Source organism: Babylonia areolata, chromosome 11, assembly GCF_041734735.1.
Source record: "Babylonia areolata isolate BAREFJ2019XMU chromosome 11, ASM4173473v1, whole genome shotgun sequence".
Classification (NCBI taxonomy): Eukaryota; Metazoa; Mollusca; class Gastropoda; order Neogastropoda; family Buccinidae; genus Babylonia; species Babylonia areolata.
In genome coordinates this window covers 35,793,522-35,816,929 of record NC_134886.1, presented here as the reverse complement: position 1 = coordinate 35,816,929, position 23,408 = coordinate 35,793,522, and the positions used below count along the sequence as shown (strand labels likewise).

Below are 23,408 nucleotides of genomic sequence, written 5' to 3'. Positions count from 1 at the left end.
GTGGTGTGAGGAAGGAAGGAGTGCTGTCGGTGGTGTGAGGAAGCAAGGAGTGCTGTGGTGTGAGGAAGGGAGGAGTGCTGTGGTGTGAGGAAGGAAGGAGTGCTGTCGGTGGTGTGAGGAAGCAAGGAGTGCTGTGGTGTGAGGAAGCAAGGAGTGCTGTGGTGTGAGGAAGGAAGGAGTGCTGTGGTGGGAGGAAGGAAGGAGTGCTGTGGTGTGAGAAAGGAAGGAAGGAAGGAGTGCTGTAGTGTGAGGAAGGAAGGAGTGCTGTGGTATGAGGAAAGAAGGAAGGAGTGCTGTGTGAGGAAGCAAGGAGTGCTGTGGTGTGAGGAAGGAAGGAGTGCTGTGGTGTGAGGAAGGAAGGAGTGCTGTGGTGTGTGGAAGGAAGGAAAGAGTGTTGTGGTGTGAGGAAGGACTGAGTGCTGTGGTGTGAGGAAGGAAGGAGTGCTGTGGTGTGAGGAAGGAAGGAAGGAAGGAGTGCTGTGGTGTGAGGAAGGAAGGAGTGCTGTGGTGTGAGGAAGGAAGGAGTGCTGTGGTGTGAGGAAGGAAGGAAAGAGTGTTGTGGTGTGAGGAAGGACTGAGTGCTGTGGTGTGAGGAAGGAAGGAGTGCTGTGGTGTGAGGAAGGAAGGAGTGTTGAGGTGTTGTAATATTGTTTTAAACAAGATGACTGGAAAGAACTGAATTTTTCCTATTTTTATGCCTAATTTGGTGTCAACTGACAAAGTATTTGCAGAGAAAATGTCAATGTTAAAGTTTACCACGGACACACAGACACAGACACGGACACAGACACACACACACACACACACACAGAGACAACCGAACACCGGGTTAAAACATACTCACTTTGTTTACACAAGTGAGTCAATAAGCTAATAAAAAAGAAGAAAAAAGTAAGAAAAAAGAAAACAAAGCAGTAATTAAAAGCATTAATTCTATGCACGTCTGCTGTTTTTTTCTCTCTGGCAAGCATCTTGCCTTTTTCATTCTGCGACATGGTATAACTGTGTTGATAGGTGGACTTGATATCTGGACTGATTGATACAGGGTATTAGGTGGTCATGTTTTTAAAATTTATAAAAGAGCAACAAAAACGTGTCTACTTTTGTCGGTCGTTTCTATCTTGAGTTCTTAGTTTCATTTACACAGTCACTAAACTGGTACATTCTCACATCTTTATTCCCAGACGGACATCCAGAGTTATCTTGTCAATCGTTACTGATACTTCATAATATCAAAAGTGTCTGATTCTGGTTCTGTTTCTTTGTTTTCGTATTATATAAGTTTCGAACACAGAGGTGGTATAATGCGTAGTTTCGGGCATAGTATATTCCATAAAACAACTTATAAGAGTCAACTGGACAACATGCCATTCTGAACTCCGCGCGCTGGTTGCCTTCTAAAGGGAGTTGCCACCTCTTCGTTTGCCGCAGTGCACTGCCGTCAGATGGCAGCCCAACCCCTGTAGCAGTCGATATCCGGTGAAAGTCTGATGGAAGCACAAAGATCCGAGTTACTGTAATCCAGTGCTGTTTGCCCAATGCACGTGGAATGCAATGAGTCATAGACGGGATCGGAGAATAGATAAAGTGTTATTCGGTAAATTCTAGCGATAATTTCTTGGTAAGTGTCACGGCATGTTTTCTGTCGCGGTCAGAAAGTGTGAAGTTTTGTTTCGTACTTTCTTCAGTGTGTAGACAGACTATTCCCAGACTACTTGTTAGCTTAGGTGTTGCTGCACCTTCGTCCCTTGCACCTTCTCCCGAATGCCAAGGCCACTACATGTTGCGGCCGACCACTTCTGAGATCCTAGAATCTTTAACATAATGTACTGTTTTTTCTTGAATCGTTGCCCAAGGCCTCACAGCTTTTGTAACTATCCTGATGGTCGATGTGAGCTACTTTTTGCTTGAGATTTCAACTGTTGTGCATGAATGAATCACAGAATCTATCATCTGCATAACTCAATATTTAACTTGAGCACCCGTACAATCAGTGGCGACCGGGAAGAGACGTGTTAAAATGTCATAATTTATTGTCAGGGATGGCTGTATTTTTCTGAATATTATCATGTCATTTGACGATAACCAAACGTTTTAAAGAATAGATCTGACATTCCGTGTCGTCAAGTGCTTTGAGAGAGATCTTTAGCTGGGGTGTCAGTTTGCTAAACAATATTCCTTATTTTGATTTCAGCTAGAATTTTGTTGTTATTGGAGTCCACAGACTTGTTAAGTAGCCAGAGTGAAAAAAGCATAAAGAATTAGACATTTCCTGATATAAATTTCAACATTTAAAGGAGCATAAACATTAAACTGTTCCATAGACTAGTTTACTAAATATATATAGTTCAGTCAGAATCAGAGCAACCTTTGACATAGAGAGCATCAGTTATCAGTATCAGTTTGTACAAATGTTTGGTGAATGTTCACTGAAGATTTATACACTGAGAATTCATTATCTTAACAACTTTTAGCTATTATTGTAAGACATCAGTACCTTGTAAGACATCAGTACCAGTGACACAGTACATCTAATTTTGCAGATCTTATACTGTCCCATCTGCAGGCATCTGATGAATTTGTGAGCTGAATGGAATTTAAAAACAGCTGATCATAAGCTATGATTGAAAATGGATTTGCCATATAGATCAGTGATTGGATTCTGTGTTTCCAGTGCATGTTGATAAAGATTTTTTTTCTTTTGATTTATGTGTGTGTGTGCCCTCACATTTGACAAGCTGTTGTTTGCTTGCTATTAGAACTAGAAGCATAGCTGTTGTGACTGTGTTGAGTGAGTCATGCCAGTCTAGACTTTAGAGTGACTGCGCATCAAGCACCAGTCGTTGTGATTGTGAACCAAATCAAGTGCTGTGCTGTGCTGTGTGGCATTTGATGTCAGTGTGAATGTTCGGACATTCCTCTCCACAAAAGTAAAATGGAGTCCCGTAAATCAGCACGTCTGTCCAGAGAGATGAAACAAGGTGAGTGATGTAATGCATGATTCAGCTGTGAAGAAGACAAAACAGAGAATGTTTACTACAACAGTACAAGACTCACCATTATTTGATTTTCAAGTTCATTGAAAAGTGTCTTTTGACTGCATACAAATTACAGATTGTTTTAAAAATACAAACACTCTAACAGTTGACATCACAGAAAATTGATCATTTCATGCTTTTCTCTTGCATAATTTACATACACATACATGCATATATATATATATATATATATATATATATATATATATATATATATATATACACAGCTTATACTGTCCAAAGACTGCCGTGTACTGTATTGTCATTATTGGTATGCAGTCCATAAATTCAGTTATCTACCCCACTGTTTGCACATAAATAACATGTCCACACATGTGCTTCATGTGCATTATGATTAATAAAAAAAAATATTTATGCAGCATTGCATGCATTGTATAATACTATAAATGCATGTACACACAGTGTATACAAATTGGCCAATCTACCAATGCATGTAGACACACTAACACAGTGTGTTTAAATTGGCCAGTCTACCAAAGCTTATAAATAAGCAGTAGTCAAGGGACTTTCGATTGAGATATATCCCATTCTAAGCTTTTTGGGTTGTATGAATTAACTTCTTATGAAGTTGAATTGAAGCTTATATTGATTTGATGATTTGAAAATGACAAAAGGAGCTATGGTGACGTCATTTTTGCATTCATGCTTAGTTCCAGAGCGAAACCAGTTCCACTCTGATCTCCGCCAGCTCTATTCAGGCAGACGTGTGACTGAAGAATGTTAGCTATCTAGGTGTAAGGGGCTCAGTTGATAGTTCATTGGGCAAGAGTACTTAACTAGTAAAAAGTTGTTATATATAATGATATATACATACAAAGGTAAAAAAAAAAGAAAAAAAAAAGGTTGTTTAGAATACTGGTCTATTGATAATGGTATCATAATCAATTTTACATTAATACAAAATACCAGGGTGTTGTGATCATTAGCATTGGGGTGAGTGTGTGTGTGCGTGTGTGCGCATCTCACGATATAAAGTATATGTAAGTAAAATCTAAACGTGTGTGGGTGAGTACGTGTATAAGGTCATGTATGTGTGCATGTGCGCGCGCGCGCGCGCGCGTGTGTGTGTGTGTGTTTGAGAATGTGTTTTTGCATTTTAATTTATAATTTATACTGTTCATGTACATCTTCCTTCTGCATAATGCTCTTTGTTAGTTAAATTACAAATTATGCATTATTAAAGATTGGACAGTCTCCACTGTTTTACTTTCATCTTTTATCAGTATCTTCCTTCTTTTACATTTATTGATAATGTTCTGTTTTGGTAGTTAGATAACAAATTATTTGTTACATTTATTTAAAGATTGGCCCTCTGATCATTCACCTAAATTCTGTTTTGATTCAGTTCTTAGACAATTTATGGGCATTGGTTTCAAGTATAATTTTGATTTATTAATCAGTGGTTAGTTCTCTAAACTTGATCAAGTTGATGTCATGCTGGTTTATCATATTTTATTCACTTATAATTATGCAGCTGTTAATGTACTGTTACTGTGATCAGAGAAGAAAAAAAAGAAGAATGGCACTTGATATTTTAAGCCAGACTTGCACTTTGTAGATTGCACATATTTATAGCCTGTATTGTAGATGGCATGTGCTCATGGCTGTTCATATAAATTGATATAATACTGTGCATCACCAGCCTTAATCTATAACTTTTCCTTCATAACAAACAGTCCCATAATCAGGTACTTTCATGGTCAGGGTTTGTTTAATTCTTCTTGTTTCTGGTCTAAAAATAATAATAATTGGGAAATCACACATAATTTATTATATGCGTTCTTGCACATGCATGCACACACAAACACACATGCGCACATACACATATACACATGTATGTAGATATATTTATACACAAACATACACACAGTATACAATTTGGCCACTTTTTCCTGTTCATTATACCCCCCTCCCTTTCCCCTTTCAACCTGAAGTTTTTGTCTGAAAAGACAAAGTTTATGAACAACACATGCATGCAGATTATCAAGTATGTAGATGATCATCAGTTTGAGAGCTGACATGTATAGCAGTAAACCTATTAAAAACTAAAAGAAAAAAAGAAAAGAAAAAAAAATTGATCAAGATCACCAGTAGCAGAGCTGGATAGCAGTAAACTGTACTAGATAATCATCAGAATGGACACATCAGAAACCTGTATCAGATCATCAGGAGAGCTGATATAGCAGTTATCTGTACTATTACATATAGTACTATATACATATATGTACTATTACAGCAGTACAAGACTACCATCAGCAGAGCTGACACAGTCTGTTTTAATTGTACTGTTATTCAGCAGGAGAGCTGATACAGCAGTTAACTGTACCAGATCATCAGCAGGAGAGCTGATATAGCAGTAAACTACCAGTTTGGCAGCAGGAGAGTGGACACAGTAGAATGCACCATATCATCAGCAGGAGAGCTGATGCAGCAGTAAACTATACCAGATCAATAGCAGGAGAGCTGACAACAGCAGTAAACTGTACCAGATCTTCAGCAGGAGAGCTGACAACAGCAGTAAACTGTACCAGGTCTTCAGCAGGAGAGCTGATATAGCAGTAAACTGTACCAGTTAGGCAGCAGGAGAGCTGACATCGTAGTAAACTGTACCAGATCATCATCAGGAGAGCTGACAACAGCAGTAAACTGTACCAGAACATCAGCAGGAGAGCTGACACAGCAGTAAACTGCACCAGATCATCAGCAGGAGAGCTGACAACAGCAGTAAACTGTACCAGAACATCAGCAGGAGAGCTGACACAGCAGTAAACTGCACCAGATCATCAGCAGGAGAGCTGACGTTGTAGTAAACTGTACCAGTTTGGCAGCAGGAGAGCTGACATTGCAGTAAACTATACCAGATCATCAGCAGGAGAGCTGACACAGTAAACTGCACCAGATCATCAACAGGAGAGCTGACATAGCTGTAAACTACCATATCTTCACTCAGCATCAGGCTCACATGTGATCAAGTACACATAGCAACAGTAAACTGTGCTGGGTCCCATACAGTCTGAGGTTTTAGACAGCAGTAAAGTGTAGCTCCAGCTGACATAGGGAAGTACATCCACCATCACAACCGGCAGTAGAACTGACATAGTAATAAACTGTATGTTATCAGAGGTGTGTAGAAGACTAAAATTGATATGAAATACTTTTTGAAACGAACACAAGTGGAAAAATACGTCTAGGGCTTATTTTCAAGATTAGGCATAAATGCTCATAAAGATGATAAAAGAAACATGTATAGCATACATCTGTATACTATATATTTAGATAGATGTATATAAGTTGAAAAGTTTGTGTGTTTTTTTTTAAAATATTTTTTTCAATCATTTTGATTTTTATGATTAATGCATTGTTGAATAACACTAGAATACATTACTCACTCTAACAACAACTCTCTCTCTCTCTCTTAGGAAAGTTTCAGTCACAAGACTGATCAGCCATCAACAGCAAATAATGAACAAAGCCATATTAAACATTCTGGCTCAGACATATACATGGCATTTCTTTTTTCTCCTCTTTTGATAATAAAAAAAATGCTTCATCCCTTATCATTTATATTTTTCTGTTCTTTACTTTGATGTGTTTCAATTTTATTATTTTTTAAAATACTTTCATTAATTTTTTTTTTTAATGACAGTTGATGCTTGATCCCACAGTTTTTCTTTTCCCTCCTCATTTAATACTTAAAGCTATGTCTACAGTTCTTGCCTAATCTCATGGCATTTATTATTATTATTATTATTATTATTATTATTATACATATTCCCCCTTTCCTTCTTCCCCACCACTGCCCTACAACACCACACACCACACTGCCAAAGTCTCACAGCAGTTAGTGCCCCTCCCACCCTCACTCACAAATAAACTCTTAGTACTCCCTCTCTCTCTCCACACACAAGTGTGTGAACTCAGCCGAGGTGTACTCCTATAGAGTCCGTTCAAAACTACACTGGTGCAAGTTGTGGGCAGCATGCCAAGAGATCTGCAGGGGGAGAGAGATGAAGTGAGGAGGAAGAAACCCCCAGCACTGTACAACACAGAAGGGGGAGGGGGCAGGAAATGGCTGGAGTAGAGAGCTTTGCTGGTCTGCCGTTTTGTTGTTGGTCTCTTTCACTGTGTCTGTGGCCCTTGCAGTCTGCCTGTCGCTCTCGTTTGTTAGCTGGATCGGCGCTTTGTCTGCCTTTCCATCATAACCATTATGCTCTCTTTGACTAGTCTTTATTTATAAACGGGAGTGGCCCGTCTGCGTGCCCTTTCTCCGTTTTCCTAGTGCTAGACATAATGCAAGTGAGTGAGCACTACACATTGTTACATACTGTAACTAGTGTAAGTAAATATTTTTTGTTTGGCTGGGAGTCTTAGACTTAGCAGTACCTGTGACAGCGAATCAGTTCATCATATGGAAGGAAATTAATGAAACTTTTACTAATATTTTGATAAACTTCCTAAACTGATGAGAACTGATTATGCAGATCGTGAAAGGCTGAAGAGAGTCTGGCACAGTTGCTGATATGTAATAGTAATAGACTATATATAATGAACTGAACACAGGTAAAAACATTTACAGATTATTTTTCTTCAGTGAAAAGTTGAGAGTTGGATAAGGATAGGGAAGCAAACTAGTGCTGTCTCAGTCACTTGACCAGAGAAAATTCATCCAGATAATTTATTGATGGAGGGATAGACATGAATTTTTAATTTCCCTGTCTGAGTGAAGAAAGCACAGCAAGTGTTGACAGTTCTAATGACACCGTATCCCCAGTTTTTTTGTGTCAGTGTACTGTTCCATACTTCCAGTGGCATAGAATTTCCATTTTGGTGTACTGTTCCAGTGACATGGTATCCCCATATATACTGCATCAGTGTACTGTTCCAGTGACAGTATCCCCAGTTATAACTGCATTGATCAATATACTGTTCCTGTGACATAGTTTCCTCAGTTATAATGCATCGGTATACTGTTCCAATGACATAGTTGATAGTATCCTCATTTATAATGCTAGTATACTGTTTCTGTGACATAGTTTCCTCAGTTATAATGCATCGGTATACTGTTCCAATGACATAGTTGATAGTATCCTCATTTATAATGCATTGTCCAGTATTGGACGATGATGATACAACTTATCCCCAGTTATATTGTACCGCAGTACTGACTTCCACTGACAAAGTTTTGCATCACCTGTGTATATATATATACTGATTGTTCTGATGACACAGAATCCCAAATTATTCTGCATCAGTGGAGAGACCAAAGTAACCCACATGCACTTTAGTGTGGGACAGTCGGGGAGTGACAGTGTATTCCATTGAGGTAGAAAGAAGCTCTTGGAGAAAATCCTTTCACACAATGATGATTCACCTTAAATGCCTAGTAGATTCTTTGGGCTCCCTGACTTTGTCTTCACTTTAAACAGAATGGGTTTTTGTCTTGAGACAAATTAACATAGAAGCCCAGTTTTTCTTTTCTTGGTTTTCTGTAAAAAGTCACAGACGCAAAAATTATCATAAAATTACAAGAATGTTTTATTGCCAATGCCTTTGGGAGAAGGAGAAAAAACAACAACTATACAAACAAGTATTCCATGTGAATCTTGCATCCATTGGATGAAATCCTCTTTTCTAGGTCAGTCATTCAGTATGCCTAATACCTAGGACAGGAGGAGTTGCGGGCAGTGTGTAGTGCAGTGCAGTGCATGCCCTGCAGTCTTTACCTCTCCACACTTTGCAAGTTTGTGAGTGAGAGTGAATGTCAGCGCCTCTAGACCAAAAAAATAATTGTGAAAGGAGATCTATCCTTTTCTTCCATTCCCATTTTGTGTGTGTGTGTGTGTGTGTTCATGTGTGCTTGTGTATATATATTCTGTTGAAAGTGTGTGTTGTGTTTGTGTGTGTTCACGTGTGAGAGTGCTTGCGTGCATCCTGTTGAAAGTGGAGGTGGCAGTGCACAGGCAGGGAAGGGGGGTAGAGCTGTGCTGTCCACAAAGAGTGGTTTGTGTTGAGTGACGTCAGAGGTGGTGGGAGTGAAAGGCTGGGTTGTGTTCACATGTGAAAGAAAAGTGCGTGGTTAGAAGAACAGATAGTTCATGAGTCTGCCCCATTTATATCATGTTAACTTTATTATCAGTTATGTGTTCACAGGAGTGTGCGTGTGAAAGAAATGTTAAGAGAAAGGAGAACACTGTTCATGTGTTTACTTTATAGTTTATTGTGTTCACATACACAGTATGTAAAAGAAATATCAAGAGAAAAGAACAGATTGTTCTTGAGTCTGGCCTATTGAGGTGTTTCATATGTGGGCAGTAGATGTTGCATACTCAGTGATCTGCCCCTTCCCTCTGCCCATTCATTGCCAAAGATTGTAGAAAAAATATGCAGCATGAGGAAGACACTTGATGCCCCCCTTTTCACATGCCAGCCCCCTCCCCCCCTCCTCTCTCTCTTTCAGTGTTGACATGATTGATGATACAGAATACAGAATACTTTATCTATCTACATATTATTTCAGTAAGAGAAAATTCATGTGTGGTGTATGCTCCGCAAACAATATGTGAGAATCACAGTCATTCAGTATGACAAAAATGCTGAAATGCTATGTTGATGGGAACCTTTACTACAATGATCACAATCATACACATGTAGATGTATGATGTAATGATCACATACTTTCATCTTCATTCAGCATGAATGTACATAAAAAGCATGCAGTGTTTCAATACAAAGTTAATGCTAATCACTAATTAGTCTCATACAATAATCACAAAAATCTTTGCAATGAGCATAGTAAGAGAAAAGAAACGGATAATTAAAACAAAGATGTACATGATTAAAACCAGGCTATTCATCAGTATCTAAAATTAATACACTGTATAGTATATAAATATAATTCAAAGCTTGCATGCACACACATACATGCACGCACTCGCACGCACACACACACACACACACACATCCACATCCAGATGTGCACATGCACACACGCGCACATCCACATATGCACATGCACACGCGCACATCCACATGTGCACCTGCACATCCACACACACACACACGCACGCACACATGCACACATACGCACATCCACATGTGCACACGCACATCCACATGCGCACACACCCATACACATGCTCGCAAACCCACCTCCCATGCACTCTCTCTCTCTCTCTCTCTCTCTCTCTCTCTCTCTCTCTCCCTCTCCACTCTCTCTCTTTCACAGATATATATATATATATATATATATATATATATATATATATATATATATACACTCACTCACACACACAGGGACCAATTATAAATTTAAAAAAAAGTGTTCGTGGATTAAGATTAGTTAATTATACACAAAATGAATTGACTGGGGAATAAAACTGTTTTGGGTTCTAAGAGTTTTCAGTTGGAGAAATCGGTAGTGTTTCCCAGAAAGTAAAAGTTTGTAACTACAGCTACTTATTTTGAGAAAATATGGTTGTCATTGCGTATTATCAGTGTTGATTTTTGTTTCACAATCGGTAGTGTTTCCCAGAAAGTAAAAGTTTGTAGCTACAGCTACTTATTTTGAGAGAATATAGTTGTCATTGCGTATTATCAGTGTTGATTTTGGTTTCACATGCCATTAGTACAGCTCATTTAGACTCAGAGGTTCTTGTTTGACACCAACTATCTTGATGGAAGACCATTTATTTTGGTTGATGGCATTATGAATTGTAAAGAAAGCATTGATTTTGATTTTGAAAAAAAAAAAAAGAGTGAAAAGGCTTTATTTCATATTTATTGAGAAATTTATTTACTGAAATGTCATAAGAAAAAATATGTCAGCTGATGTGCTCTGCAGGGTGTTCAGCTTCTTTGTCTATTTTATTGTTTTCTTTTATTTTCTATACATATTTTTATGTCACTTAGTCTTAAATTTGTATATTATATCTTATTGTAAAGCACGGTGAGCCCCATTTCACATGGGGTACTGCGCAATAGAAGCCTGCATATTATTATTATTGTTGTTATTATTATTATTATTATTGTCTGTCACTTCTCATTTAGAGAACTGTGTGTTTGTGTTTGTGTGTAGATCATACATGCTTATTTAAATAAGCATTGACACAATTTGATTTACTGATTAATTGGATGAATGCTGTGAACTGTCAAGTGGTATGATATTCTGCAGCTTGGTTATTTTTAAGTTTCTGATAGAACTTTATCATGCAAGCTTACACATTTACAACACAATGCCTTTATTGTTATACACATGCATGTATTCTTGAAGCCAGCATTTAAATAGGAAGCATGATGATCTGAAGAGGGCACAAAACATAAAATTATCAGGCATGCATGACAATTTTGGGTTACGAGAGATTTAATTGGAAATACATGCATAGCAGTTGATTAACTGGCAAATGCAAAGATACCAAGAACAAATCTATGAAAATAGAAAATAAAAAAGGCATGAAACTCCGTCATTGGATGGAAGAAGAGAGCTCAAGTCTCATGGTGTTTTTATAATGTCTTTGGGACCACAGGAGCAGGTGGGAGATGGTGCCAGCTTCATCTTCCTGAACAGTTGGGCATTGACTGATTGAGACGGCATTGGCCAGTTCATAATTTTATGATTGCCACCTGTTGCCAGCATTACAGACATTGATGTATACTTCATGGTTTTCGGTCTGAGCATTGCCTTCATGAGGGTCTTCTTCCCTGCAAAGCTAACACTATTTTCTGGTTGACTTCTTCTTGCTCTGAGTTTGGTGAGCTGATCTGCAGCTGCTTTGTTGCCTGTGATTCAGCAGTGTGCTGGCACCCATCTGGTACTCGTCTTCTCTTGGCAACTTCTTAGAGTCTTTCCATGAGGTGAGGATGTTTGTCTCCTGCAAGGGCCTCCAAAACAGACAGCACATCAGGGAGGAAGACAACTTGGGGGCAGTCACTCTGAGTCTAGAACCATGGCGGCAGCCTGCATGAGAGCCTGAGTTTCAGCTGAGTAGTTGGAGTGTGTTTCCCAGTAGGTATCTGCTGTGGAGATGTCACATGTATGCTTGCATTTTTATCAGTCATAGCATTAGTTGGAGAGATGGCCTATAGGTAGCGCGTTCTCCTAGGAAGCGAGAGAATCTGAGCATGCTGGTTCGAATCATGGCTCAGCCGCCGATATTTTCTCCCCCTCCTCTAGACCTCGAGTGGTGGTCTGGACGCTAGTCCTTAGGATGAGACGATAAACTGAGGTCCCGTGTGCAGCATGCAATTAGTGCACTTTAAAGAACCCACTGCAGCAAAAGGGTTGTTCCTGGCAAAATTCTGTTGAAAAAATCCACTTCGATAGGAAAAACAAATAAAACTGCATGCAGGAAAAAATACAAAAAAGAGGGTGGTGCTGTAGTATAGCGATGCGCTCTCCATGGGGAGAGCAGCCGGAATTTCACACAGAGAAATCTGTTGCGATAAAAAGAAATACAAATACAAATAGTTGCTGAGCTGTTGGTGTACACATGAATCCAGGATTCTTCTGGGTACTTCTCAGCATTCATATTCAGTGTGAGGGCACTTTTGATGTAACAACTAACATCCTGGGTGTCTCCTGAGGCCAACTGAGGAACTGTTGTGGATATATATGTGGAGATTTTTAAAATCTTCTTTCCATGGCTGCTGCTTGTCACAGGAAATTAGCTGGCTTGTAGAGGTAGCAGGCCAGCCTGGTGCACCCTGTCAAGACTCTTGCTTTCATATGAAGCTAAGTACTGCGCTTGAGATGATTCCTTTTTAGGTTCTGCATCCTCTATTTCGTCGGATGTTGAGGCAGGCACTTGAATTTCTCTTCCTCAACCATGATTTTTACGCCTCTTTGGTGGAGTGGCTGTTTAGCCATGACTTCCTCCATGACCAGCAGTCATGAGGTCCAGTGATTTTCACCATGTATGCACTCCATTTCAGAAAGTTTTTTTTTTTTTTCCAGCCAGTTGAAACAAGACAAAGACTGAAGAAGTGAAAGTTAAAAGCTACTGTGGAAGAAAAGAGCTTGATTTTAAAGAAAACTGGAGTGCAGTAATAATGAAATTGAGAAAAAAGGGACAAGACAAAAGAGTGAAAACTAGATGAGAGCTCCACAAAGTGTTCAGCTTCTTGAGCAGATTTTGAATACAGCCACAGCAAGCAACAGCTGTTTAATTCTTTCGATCTTTGGGAACTCTTTGGGCTAGCAGTCCCTGCCTGCCAACTGCAGAGAAATAATCCACAAGATTAGAAGCAACTCTTGCAAGAAACCACTTGAAAAAATAATTCCATAAAATCCATGCATGAGTCTGGTGAGGTTATTGAGAGAAATCCCACATAAGAATCTGACTGAAAAACCTTGTTGTCCTTTCTCTGTCTCAGGACATTGTCCTCTGTCAGCCTTCTTTCTCAGGACATTAGTGTCCTGTATTGTCTTCCCCTTTCTCTGTCTCGGGACGTTGGTGTCCTGTATTGTCCCTCCCTCCCCTCTGTCTTCGGACAGTGGTGTCCTGTCATCGCCCTCCCTCTTTCTCAGGACATTGGTGTCCTGTATTGACCCTCCCTCCCTCTGTCTTCGGACAGTGGTGTCCTGTCATCGCCCTCCCTCTGTCTCAGGACAGTGGTGTCCTGTCATCGCCCTCCCTCCCTCTGTCTCAGGACAGTGGTGTCCTGTCATCGCCCTCCCTCCCTCTGTCTTCGGACAGTGGTGTCCTGTCATCGCCCTCCCTCTGTCTCAGGACAGTGGTGTCCTGTCATCGCCCTCCCTCCCTCTGTCTCAGGACAGTGGTGTCCTGTCATCGCCCTCCCTCCCTCTGTCTTCAGACAGTGGTGTCCTGTCATCACCCTCCCTCCCTCTGTCTTCAGACAGTGATGTCCTGTCATCGCCCTCCCTCTGTCTCAGGACAGTGGTGTCCTGTCATCGCCCTCCTTCCCTCTGTCGTCAGACAGTGGTGTCCTGTCATCACCCTCCCTCCCTCCCTCTGTCTCAGGACAGTGGTGTCCTGTCGTCACCCTCCCTCCCTCTGTCTCAGGACAGTGGTGTCCTGTCATCGCCCTCCCTCTGTCTCAGGACATTGGTGTCCTATATTGTCCCTCCCTCCCTCTGTCTTCAGACAGTGGTGTCCTGTCATCGCCCTCCCTCTGTCTCAGGACATTGGTGTCCTATATTGTCCCTCCCTCCCTCTGTCTTCAGACAGTGGTGTCCTGTCATCGCCCTCCCTCTGTCTCAGGACATTGGTGTCCTATATTGTCCCTCCCTCCGTCTGTCTCCAGACAGTGGTGTCCTGTCATCGCCCTCCCTCTGTCTCAGGACATTGGTTTCCTGTGTTGTCCCTCCCTCCCTCTGTCTTAGGACAGTAGTGTCCTGTCATCGCCCTCCCTCTGTCTCAGGACATTGGTTTCCTGTGTTGTCCCTCCCTCCCTCTGTCTCAGGACAGTGGTGTCCTGTCATCACTCTCCCTCTGTCTCAGGACATTGGTTTCCTGTGTTGTCCCTCCCTCCCTCTGTCTTCAGACAGTGGTGTCCTGTCATCGCCCTCCCTCTGTCTCAGGACATTGGTTTCCTGTGTTGTCCCTCCCTCCGTCTTCAGACAGTGGTGTCCTGTCATCGCCCTCCCTCTGTCTCAGGACATTGGTTTCCTGTGTTGTCCCCTCCCCGTCTCACAACATTGGTATAGATCTGTTTCCCCATGGATCCCCCACCCCACACCCTATCTCAGGATATAAGTATTCTCTTATTCCACTACCCCCCACCCCCACCTCGCTGTCTCAGGATATTAGTGACCTGTGTGAATTACTAGTGTCCTCTGGTCCCTCCTCCTGTCCCAAGACACTTGTGTCCTGTTTTGTTCTGCCAGTTTTGTTCTATCCACCTCAGGACATGTGTCCTTTGTTCTGTACCCCTGTCCAGGTGGGCGCAGCCCCTCCCCAAAGATGAACACAGAGGAGGAGAGGAGGGGGGGGGGGGAGGGGGGGGGGGGGGGGGGCAGGAGTTGTCATTGTGTCAAGCCAGACAATTCACTGAGGCTGGAGGTGGGAGTCCTGCAGAGTGGGGATCACATGCTACAAAAAAGGATAGGCATGTAGAGTGAAAAGGATAGGCACACACATGATACAGTACTATACAATGGCCACAAGTGTGGAGAAAAGGGGACACCGAGGTCACATTGTTGTGTTGAGAAGAAGCAGAGGGGAGGAAATTGGGGGTGGGAAAGTGGGGTTACGAAGACGTTGGAGGTGTGGGGTGACAGTGTGGAAAAAGGGGAATAGTGTTGGTTTCCTTGGGTCGCCTGCATCAACAATGCTAATTACCACCTTCCCTCTCCGCCACACCTCCCTTAGAGACAGACACATGGGATACATGTATACATGTAATGTATAGGTAGACTTCTTCAGACCTTGACATAGGTCCTTGCACTCCTCCTTCAGTCTGTCACTGTCTCCACTCGCTGTCTTTTCCCCCTACCTCTGTTTACGTGAGCTGTCTCCTGGTTGGCTGTTGAAAGATCACCTAGGCTTGTTTTGACGGATGGGAGTGCCATCCTTCTTCCAGTTCCTCTTGCTGCTTGTTTGTACAGTGAAGAGAAAGTATGTGTCACATCCTTTTTTGTGTGCTGTCACTCTGACTCAGTTACAGCCACACAACTGTATTATATTTATAATTCTTTTCGTGTTTGTTTTTGATTCTTCAGAAATAGTCCTTGCATAATTCTGAATCTTTTAGGTCTTATAGAGTATCATATTGACTAAATGTTTGCAGGCTAAGTCTTTTGTGAAGAGGGAATTGTAATTTATTTATAAAAAAAAAAATTCTGAACTGTCTTTTCAGTCACTGTGTGGAGTATTATTCCTCCCTATTCTTGTAACAAATTTGTGTCCAAATTGATATGATATTCCTGTAGTGTGAAGAGTATCTGCTGGACAGATTACAAAGAAACAATCGCTTTGTCTTGGACATCAGCCATGTCAACTTTTGATGTTAGAGTTTACCATCTTGACAAAATATGATACTAAACAAGACATAGATAAACTGTTTTGTGTGTTAGGAATGTTGCTATTGAAAGTGTCAGGCATGCACAAATTATGATGTTTAAAGCAAAAAAGTAACAGAAGTAAGTTTGACATTTTCAAGTGCCTGTGGTCTATGGTATTCTGGTTGAATGGTCAGGTCAGTCGGTCAGCCAGCAGCCACTGGGTGGGTAGACAAGAGAGGAATCTGGATACCTGAATGTGACACCTGCCCACATCAGAGCTGCTGCCTTTTGGAATGTTTAGTTACATACGTGTGGAACACCTGTGACTAAATAGGGCTTTGGGGACTTCTGTGTACAGATTTAATGCAGGCTCACAACACCTGTCATTGTGTGTGGCTGTTAGGACTTTGTAGAATTTCAACAGTTTTGATAGAACTAAGAATGCAGTCACATTTGATGGTGAGAACGGTTGTGTCCAGGTGTAGCAGTTAACAGCACCTATTCTTGGGGGCTGCGAAGACATTTTGTGCACAGATGTTTAGTTCAGTTCCAGTACCTGCTATCAAAGGGGCTGTGAGAACAGTTGTGTACACAGGTGTAACGATTACAGCACCTTTTGATGTTATCATGGGGTGCTGTGAGGACCGTTAACAGTACAGGTGTTACTGTTAAATTGGCTGTGCAGTGAATCACTTTTGTTTTTAATGAAATTGATATAGAAAGTTCTGCTGTACAAAGACAGTGAATCAGGGCATTGCTTGTCCTGGCCTCCAACTTCAAGGCAGCTAAAATCTGACAGTGACAGTGACTGAGTGAGTCAGTTTTTAGCAGTGATGGGGAAAGGACCACGGAAATGCTTAGAAGATGCTGTTATTGTACTTGTAAATAAAAGCAAAATGATTTGGAACCATCTGTAAAACACTCTGGAAATGAAGGATACTGTTGAAAAAGGTGTTAGTGTTTATAAATTAGTTGAGAGCTGCCATCAGTGATGATGTCTGAAAACAGCTCTGTGAAGTCAGTGTCAGGGAGGCCAGGATGTGTGAAGAAATTGTTTTTTGGGAGCCTCCAAAGTGGAGAGGAGCCTTTTTCTGTCAGTCTTGAAGGCAGTGGCCAGCCATTTTCAGGGAGTCCTGAAAGTAAAGGGAAACTGTCGCCAATGAGTTTGAATATTAGTGAGAAGCCACTGACAATGATTCCTGAAAGTGAAGAAAAGCCGTTATCAATGAGTCCCCGTGCAGTGTCGTCCTGTGGAAAATCTGTTGTGTTTTCGTGGAGTAATCAACAGCATGCACTTATGCACCAAGGAAAGAAATCACCTGGTAAAGTTCTTCCCATGACTGTCTTGCAAATGTAGCAAAAAAATGACTAATGATGACGATAATGTTTTATAGAACACTTATCCAGCACTTCCAAACAGAATTTTGGGAGCTCAGTGAGCTCACATTATGAAGTTGGGTGTTTTTTTAAAATTAATTTAAATTAAAAAAAATTTTTTTTTATAATAACTAGTTTTCTTTTAACTCACTCAGTATGGCCAGCCCTCTCTTCTCCTCTACACAGACCCCTCGGATGTCCAGTGGGTGTCTCAATGACCCAACCTTTAGCTTCTGTCGTCAGAATTGTGGTATTGTTTGTCAACATTCACCTCTTCAGTATAAGAGCCTTCCGCTTGCAATATTTTGATGGTGGTAATTGGGGTGAAACGCTGTTAACGTCGTCTCTTTCGCCGTTCGTATGGAGAGAGTTAATGAATAGGCAAACAATGAAGACAGAAATCATTTGCACATTTCAGTAAATATAACAAAACATATGTTTGCACATAATGGTATGCAAGTGCATGGACACACACACATGCATGAATGTATGTGTATGCTATACTTATTTATGTAACTGTGTTATGAACCGAGTGGTATCATTAAAGAAAGGGATGGTACCAAAAAAAAATATAGATGATTTACTGAATTAAACTAAAGGACAGAAAAGTTCCACGCGCAGGCCAGGGGCATATAGCAGGCCAGTCACAAAAGAGTTTTCTATTGTTTTATTACAATATTAAGTGAACAAGAAGATAGCAGGCCAGTCACAAAAGAGTTTTCTATTATTTTATGACAATATTAACTCACTCCATGCCAAGAGTTTTTGCCCTTGCCAATCCCTGAAAACCCAGGGTTGTATAGGATGGGGAAAAAATTGTAAAAAACAACAACAAATAAACACCCTGACAATTGATATTTAGTATATGTATGCAAGGAATGTTGTTCCATATGTGTGCAAAAAATCAAAGTATTTACTCACCATCTTGATGTTGATCGCAGCATCCATATTTTGTGTATTTTTTAGCATTTTTGCACCCATCAGAAAGGTACACCAAGTGCCCTTGAGCATGTTCCACATCACATTCTGACACTATTTGAGGAACTGAAGACCTAGTGCATGCAATGAAGTATGAACAGGTGGTGAAGAAAGTTGAAATTCACACATACAAAAAAAAAAAAAATATTGTCTCTACATAATGAAAAAAAAAAGGAGTTCACTGTACACAAAAGCCTGATGTAGTATCACCGACAGTAGTCTTGTCTTGAGTGGAAAAGCTCATGGCAGGTGATGCTGAGTCCTGGGCACAGCTTCACACATAGTGGAACTCCACATTTTGGACACCAGTTGGCAGTTTGGCGTCTCGGTGTGCTCCGCTAGATTTTCTCTGGCGTAGTTCGTAGTTCGTCTGATCGCGAATACTGCGCAGCATTGCGCCATCAAAGAACAAAGAAAAAAACTCAACTGGCTGGGTGTTGACTGGCCAGTCAGCTGACAAACCTGGTGTGCCAGTGAAGGGATGTGCAAGAGGGAAAAAGGAAAAAATTGTCAGTCCAATCACTGGTGAAAACACTTGCAAAATCGTCCGTTTCCTCAGTGGTTTCGTCGTCTGTGTCTGTCTCATCTGCTGGCACATGTCCTCACTTTCCTCTCCATTGTAAACACTATCTTCAGCGGCCGAATCTATTTCTAGTTCATCAGGATCTGGTTCAAATTCACTGTCCGAAGAATCAACATTATCTCCTTCGACATCAGAGCCTTCAGTTTGGATCATTTCCAAAGCATCTTCGACGCTGAGTAACATTTCACCTCTCCGACCGTGTCGAACAACTTACAAAGCTGACAGGGGGCACGCTTTGTTATCTACTGCGGTTGACCTTATCGCGACACACACGCAGCGTGAGTGAATGAAAAGCTGACCAGAGGTGACGTAAGATATCACATCTGCTTTTGATTTTCGCATCCGACGCGTCACTCTGACAGCACGACTTTTTAAAATCCAAGTTCGCATGTGCGGACATTGGCATCCAACGCTTTGTCCGATGATGTCCGCATATGCGGACAATGGCAACGAGTGAGTTAAGTGAAGAAGAAGAGATAAGAGAAGACAAAGAGAAAACAGTGCAAGTGATTTGGTGATGACACTAGCCGTTGTGGGAACACACACAACACACACTGCTTGTGACACAGCAAGAGAGAGAGAGAGAGAGAGAGCAGGCTCAAGCCAGTGACTGGCCAGGTGGAAAAGTGACCAGTGATCACCCACTCCGTCTATTTATGCAAGTAAAGTGATCTGCAATGACGCTAGCATGGCCCGTGAAGCGAATCGGCTCAAATCCGCCTAAATTTGATTAGCATTATGTTTGTTACAAGGTGTTCAATGATTGATTTCAGAATGATTCCTGAACCGATTTACGTCAGATAGGTCGCAAAAGAAAGAGCTCAGTACCTACTTTCTAATGGGTATAAAATGAAAGTATTGATTATTTACGATGAATTTATAATCTTAATTTAAGTCACCTGAAAAGGGTCAGTTTTAGTGAGCTTGTCACTGAAAATAATAAACTGTGTTAAAACAATTTAACGTAGACAAACACAAATGGAATAGATTTAAAGATGGAATTGCGATGATTCTGCCAGTATATAATACTTGCAGTTTACTGATCCAACAAAAAAGATATTTAATTAAATATGGGTTGTCAGAAGCACAAGTTTCAGCGCACCCAGTGGCATACAGTGACACTAGGTGTGGAGTGGTTGTGTGACGAGGACAAAATGACCAAAGCTTAGCGTCGGTTGAAATCTTTAGATTGATGAACGATTAAACTGAAATCAAACATGCCTCCAACTGATTAAAGTGTGTTTGCAAGCACAACAAATACAATATTACAGCAAACGATACAGAGACTTGATTTAATAAATGGTTAGGAGCAGTTGTTTAAAAGGGGCTTTGCAATCAAACCCGGAATGGCGTCCCACATTCTGCGTGAGTCATTGAAGACTGGCGGTGGGCATGCTATGGAAAAGGCATCTGCTATAGCTCAGCTTTCAGCTTGTGCTGTGAGTTGAGCCACGGTCATCTGTAATCAGCTGAGGACTTGGCTACATTTATAAACATGCACACTGTTTGCATGGATTAGGAAGAATACTGAAAGACTAAGTGAGTGTGTGTGTGTGAGCGCGCGCATGTGTGTATGCATATTTGATATAAACATGTACAAAAACTATCAGATCCTTTTAACAATCCATGCAGATCAGGACCATAAATTCATTAATTAATGAGAAAAGTGTGTGTGTTAACACCATCAGTATATTGATGCATGTAAAAGGATGTGTCTGTGCACACGTACATGTCTGCTTGATGACATAATATGGAAGGGCGAGCAAGACAGAAGTAACACACTTGTGTGACTGAATCACATCAGAGAGCAAACTGGTTGTGTGACAGGAAGAAGATAGTGCAGAGAAAAGGAAGAGGGTAGTCACTCTGTCAGTCTGTGTGTGTGTGTGTGTGTGTGTGTGTGTGTGTGTGTGTGAGGCAGGACACAAAGTCTGTATCATATACTTGATTACTGACTAATGTTCTGTGCTGGATGCAGTATTACCACACAGTTAGTTATATAATATATGATACATGTTTAACCACTGAAACAAAAGCAGAGAGAGGATGGAGGAAGAATGTTTAACTTTCAGCTAACCATTTGGTGATTATTGCACCGGAAAGATATATATCTGACATGGGTACTGAACTTGACAATCATACTGTGCTTAGTTCATGTATTGAAGGAATGTTCTGACCTTTCCCTTAACTCTGAATTCAGGTCACTTAGGAGTTAAGCAAGTCACTGAACATCCGCTGAAAAAGGCAAATGCAATGCCCAAGCCAAAGCTACATGTTTTCTTGACCCTGTTTCTGGTTCTTTGCTGCTGGATTGTTTTGATCAGCTCCCTGCTCTCATCTTGTCATGTCAGTCCTGAGCCTAATAGTACTTTGCTGTGTTCCCATCGCTGTTCCTTTTCAGACAGCCATGGCATTGTGCAAATCTGCTGCTGTGGAGACCGTCTCATAATTCAAAACAGTCTATAAAACTACTGCCCTGTCTCCAACCTTTTCCAGTTCCTATCCAGAATTAGCAAATGTGGTATTGTGAAAGTTATTTATAAATTTGATAAGTTCACACAGTCTTCTTTGTTCTGTCCAGTCAGCTGATATATTTATCGCTTTGCCCATGATGTGTGTTCTCTATGAGGGAGAACCAGCAAACCATGAGACCTTGGTGATATTTTCTATGATGTATTAGACAGTCATTGTGAGACTGTACATTCATGAAGTGTGTCTCTGTGACTAATAAATGCTGTGTGATGTTGCTGTGCTGGCAGGAGCAGGCGCAGAGGGAGGACAGGCAGCCCTGAACACCATGGACTTGGCAGAGTTCTTGGCAGAGGCTGAACTGGCCCACTACCTGACTGCGCTCCGCAATGAACTCAAAGTCACCTGTGTGGAGCATCTCAAGGTGCGTGTGCGTGTTTGTGTGTGTGTTTGTGCATGTGTTGCGTGTGTGTTTGTATGTGTGTGCGGGGGGTGGGGGGGTCTTTGTGAGTGTGTGTGCATTCTTTGTAAAATTGATTGTTGGCACTTTCTCAGTAATATGGGTGCAAGAACCAAGCTTTTGCGTTGTGGGATGTTCCAAGACATCCATGTATACTAAAGTGTTGTCAGGATGATTGTCACAAAACTATGGAAGACCACTGGTTTTCTTTTGTGGTTTGTTTGTCATGCACTGTGCAAAACAACCAAACCATGAAAGAAATCTAGTGACCTCGCATCTTTGTCTGTGATAGACATATAGTTTTGTCAGAATGGTAGACCAATATGGTTTTGTCAGGATGACATACTTTTTAGACAGTTTTGTCTGGATAGTAGACCAAGACCTGATAATTTTTGTCAGGATGGTAGATATATATATATATATATATATATGGCAGATCTAGATAATTTTTGTTAGGATGATATTTGATAGACCTATATTGGCTATAATGTTGTCATGATAATGTTGTACAGTTTGCTGTATTTTTGTCAGGATGACAGACCTATAGTGTTGTAGGGATGGTGTCTGCAGTTTTGTCGGTATGATAAACCTGTAGTTTTGTCAGGATAATTGTCAGTTGTTTTTGTTTGTTTGGTAAACCATTAAATTTGTCAGTGTACTAAACGTGACAGATCTTGGTATTGTCAGGATGGTAGACACAGTAGAATTATAGTTTCATCTTAGTAAAGGGTCACACTGATTTCATGTTAGTAAAGATAGCCTACTTTGTGTGATGCAGTACGTGAAAGAGGAAGATCTGGAAGGAATTGGAATGACACGACCAGAGATGCGACGACTGAAGAAATTCTACAAGAAAGAACACCCACAGGGAACATTTGGAAAACTAAAAAGAGTAAGTGGCATGTTGAAAGTGTTCAGTTTACTGTGTGTCACATTTTGTGTCTTGCGCGCGCGCACACACATGCACACGCACGCACGCACACATGCATGCACACACGCAAAGAGTGAGATTACTCAGCTGCAGAAATAGTGGGAGTAGACTGCTACGGAAGTTGTTATTGTGACTGTACCCAGCCTACCTTTTCATTGGTGAGCACCAACATTGTAATAAGGAAGTTGTGGTCATGGTATGTTAAACATTTTACTATGAATAGTATGATAAGGAAGTTATCATCATGGTTTGTTGACTCACTTGTGTAAACAAAGTGAGTCTATATTTTAACCCGGTGTTCGGTTGTCTGTGTGTGTCTGTGGTAAACATAACATTGCCATTTTCTCTGCAAATACTTTGTCAGTTGACACCAAATTAGGCATAAAAATAGGAAAAATTCAGTTCTTTCCAGTCATCTTGTTTAAAACAGTATTGCACCTCTGGGATGGGCACAAAAAAAATTTAAAAAAATAAAAAAAGAAGCCAAATTATATGCAGACTGAACTTACTGTTATATTTATATATTTTTTTATTCTCTAAACTTGGCACTTTGATCTGATATTCTGACACAAGAGCAGTCAATTTTATCATTT

General features: G+C 40.9%; 1 protein-coding gene across 10 annotated transcripts in view; it reads left to right on the top strand.

The window, feature by feature from the left end:
* The window catches only part of LOC143287697 (uncharacterized), a 68,265-nt gene that overhangs the window by 2,783 nt on the left and 42,074 nt on the right, over positions 1-23,408 (top strand). The window contains exons 1-4 of one of the 10 annotated variants that reach the window (XM_076595906.1): positions 1,453-1,621; positions 2,760-2,981; positions 21,715-21,848; positions 22,663-22,776. In XM_076595906.1, coding sequence (XP_076452021.1) covers positions 2,936-2,981; positions 21,715-21,848; positions 22,663-22,776 — 294 coding nt within the window. In that variant the 5' untranslated portion in view covers positions 1,453-1,621; positions 2,760-2,935. The other 9 variants (XM_076595907.1, XM_076595905.1, XM_076595910.1 and 6 more) reach the window with 9 other exon arrangements.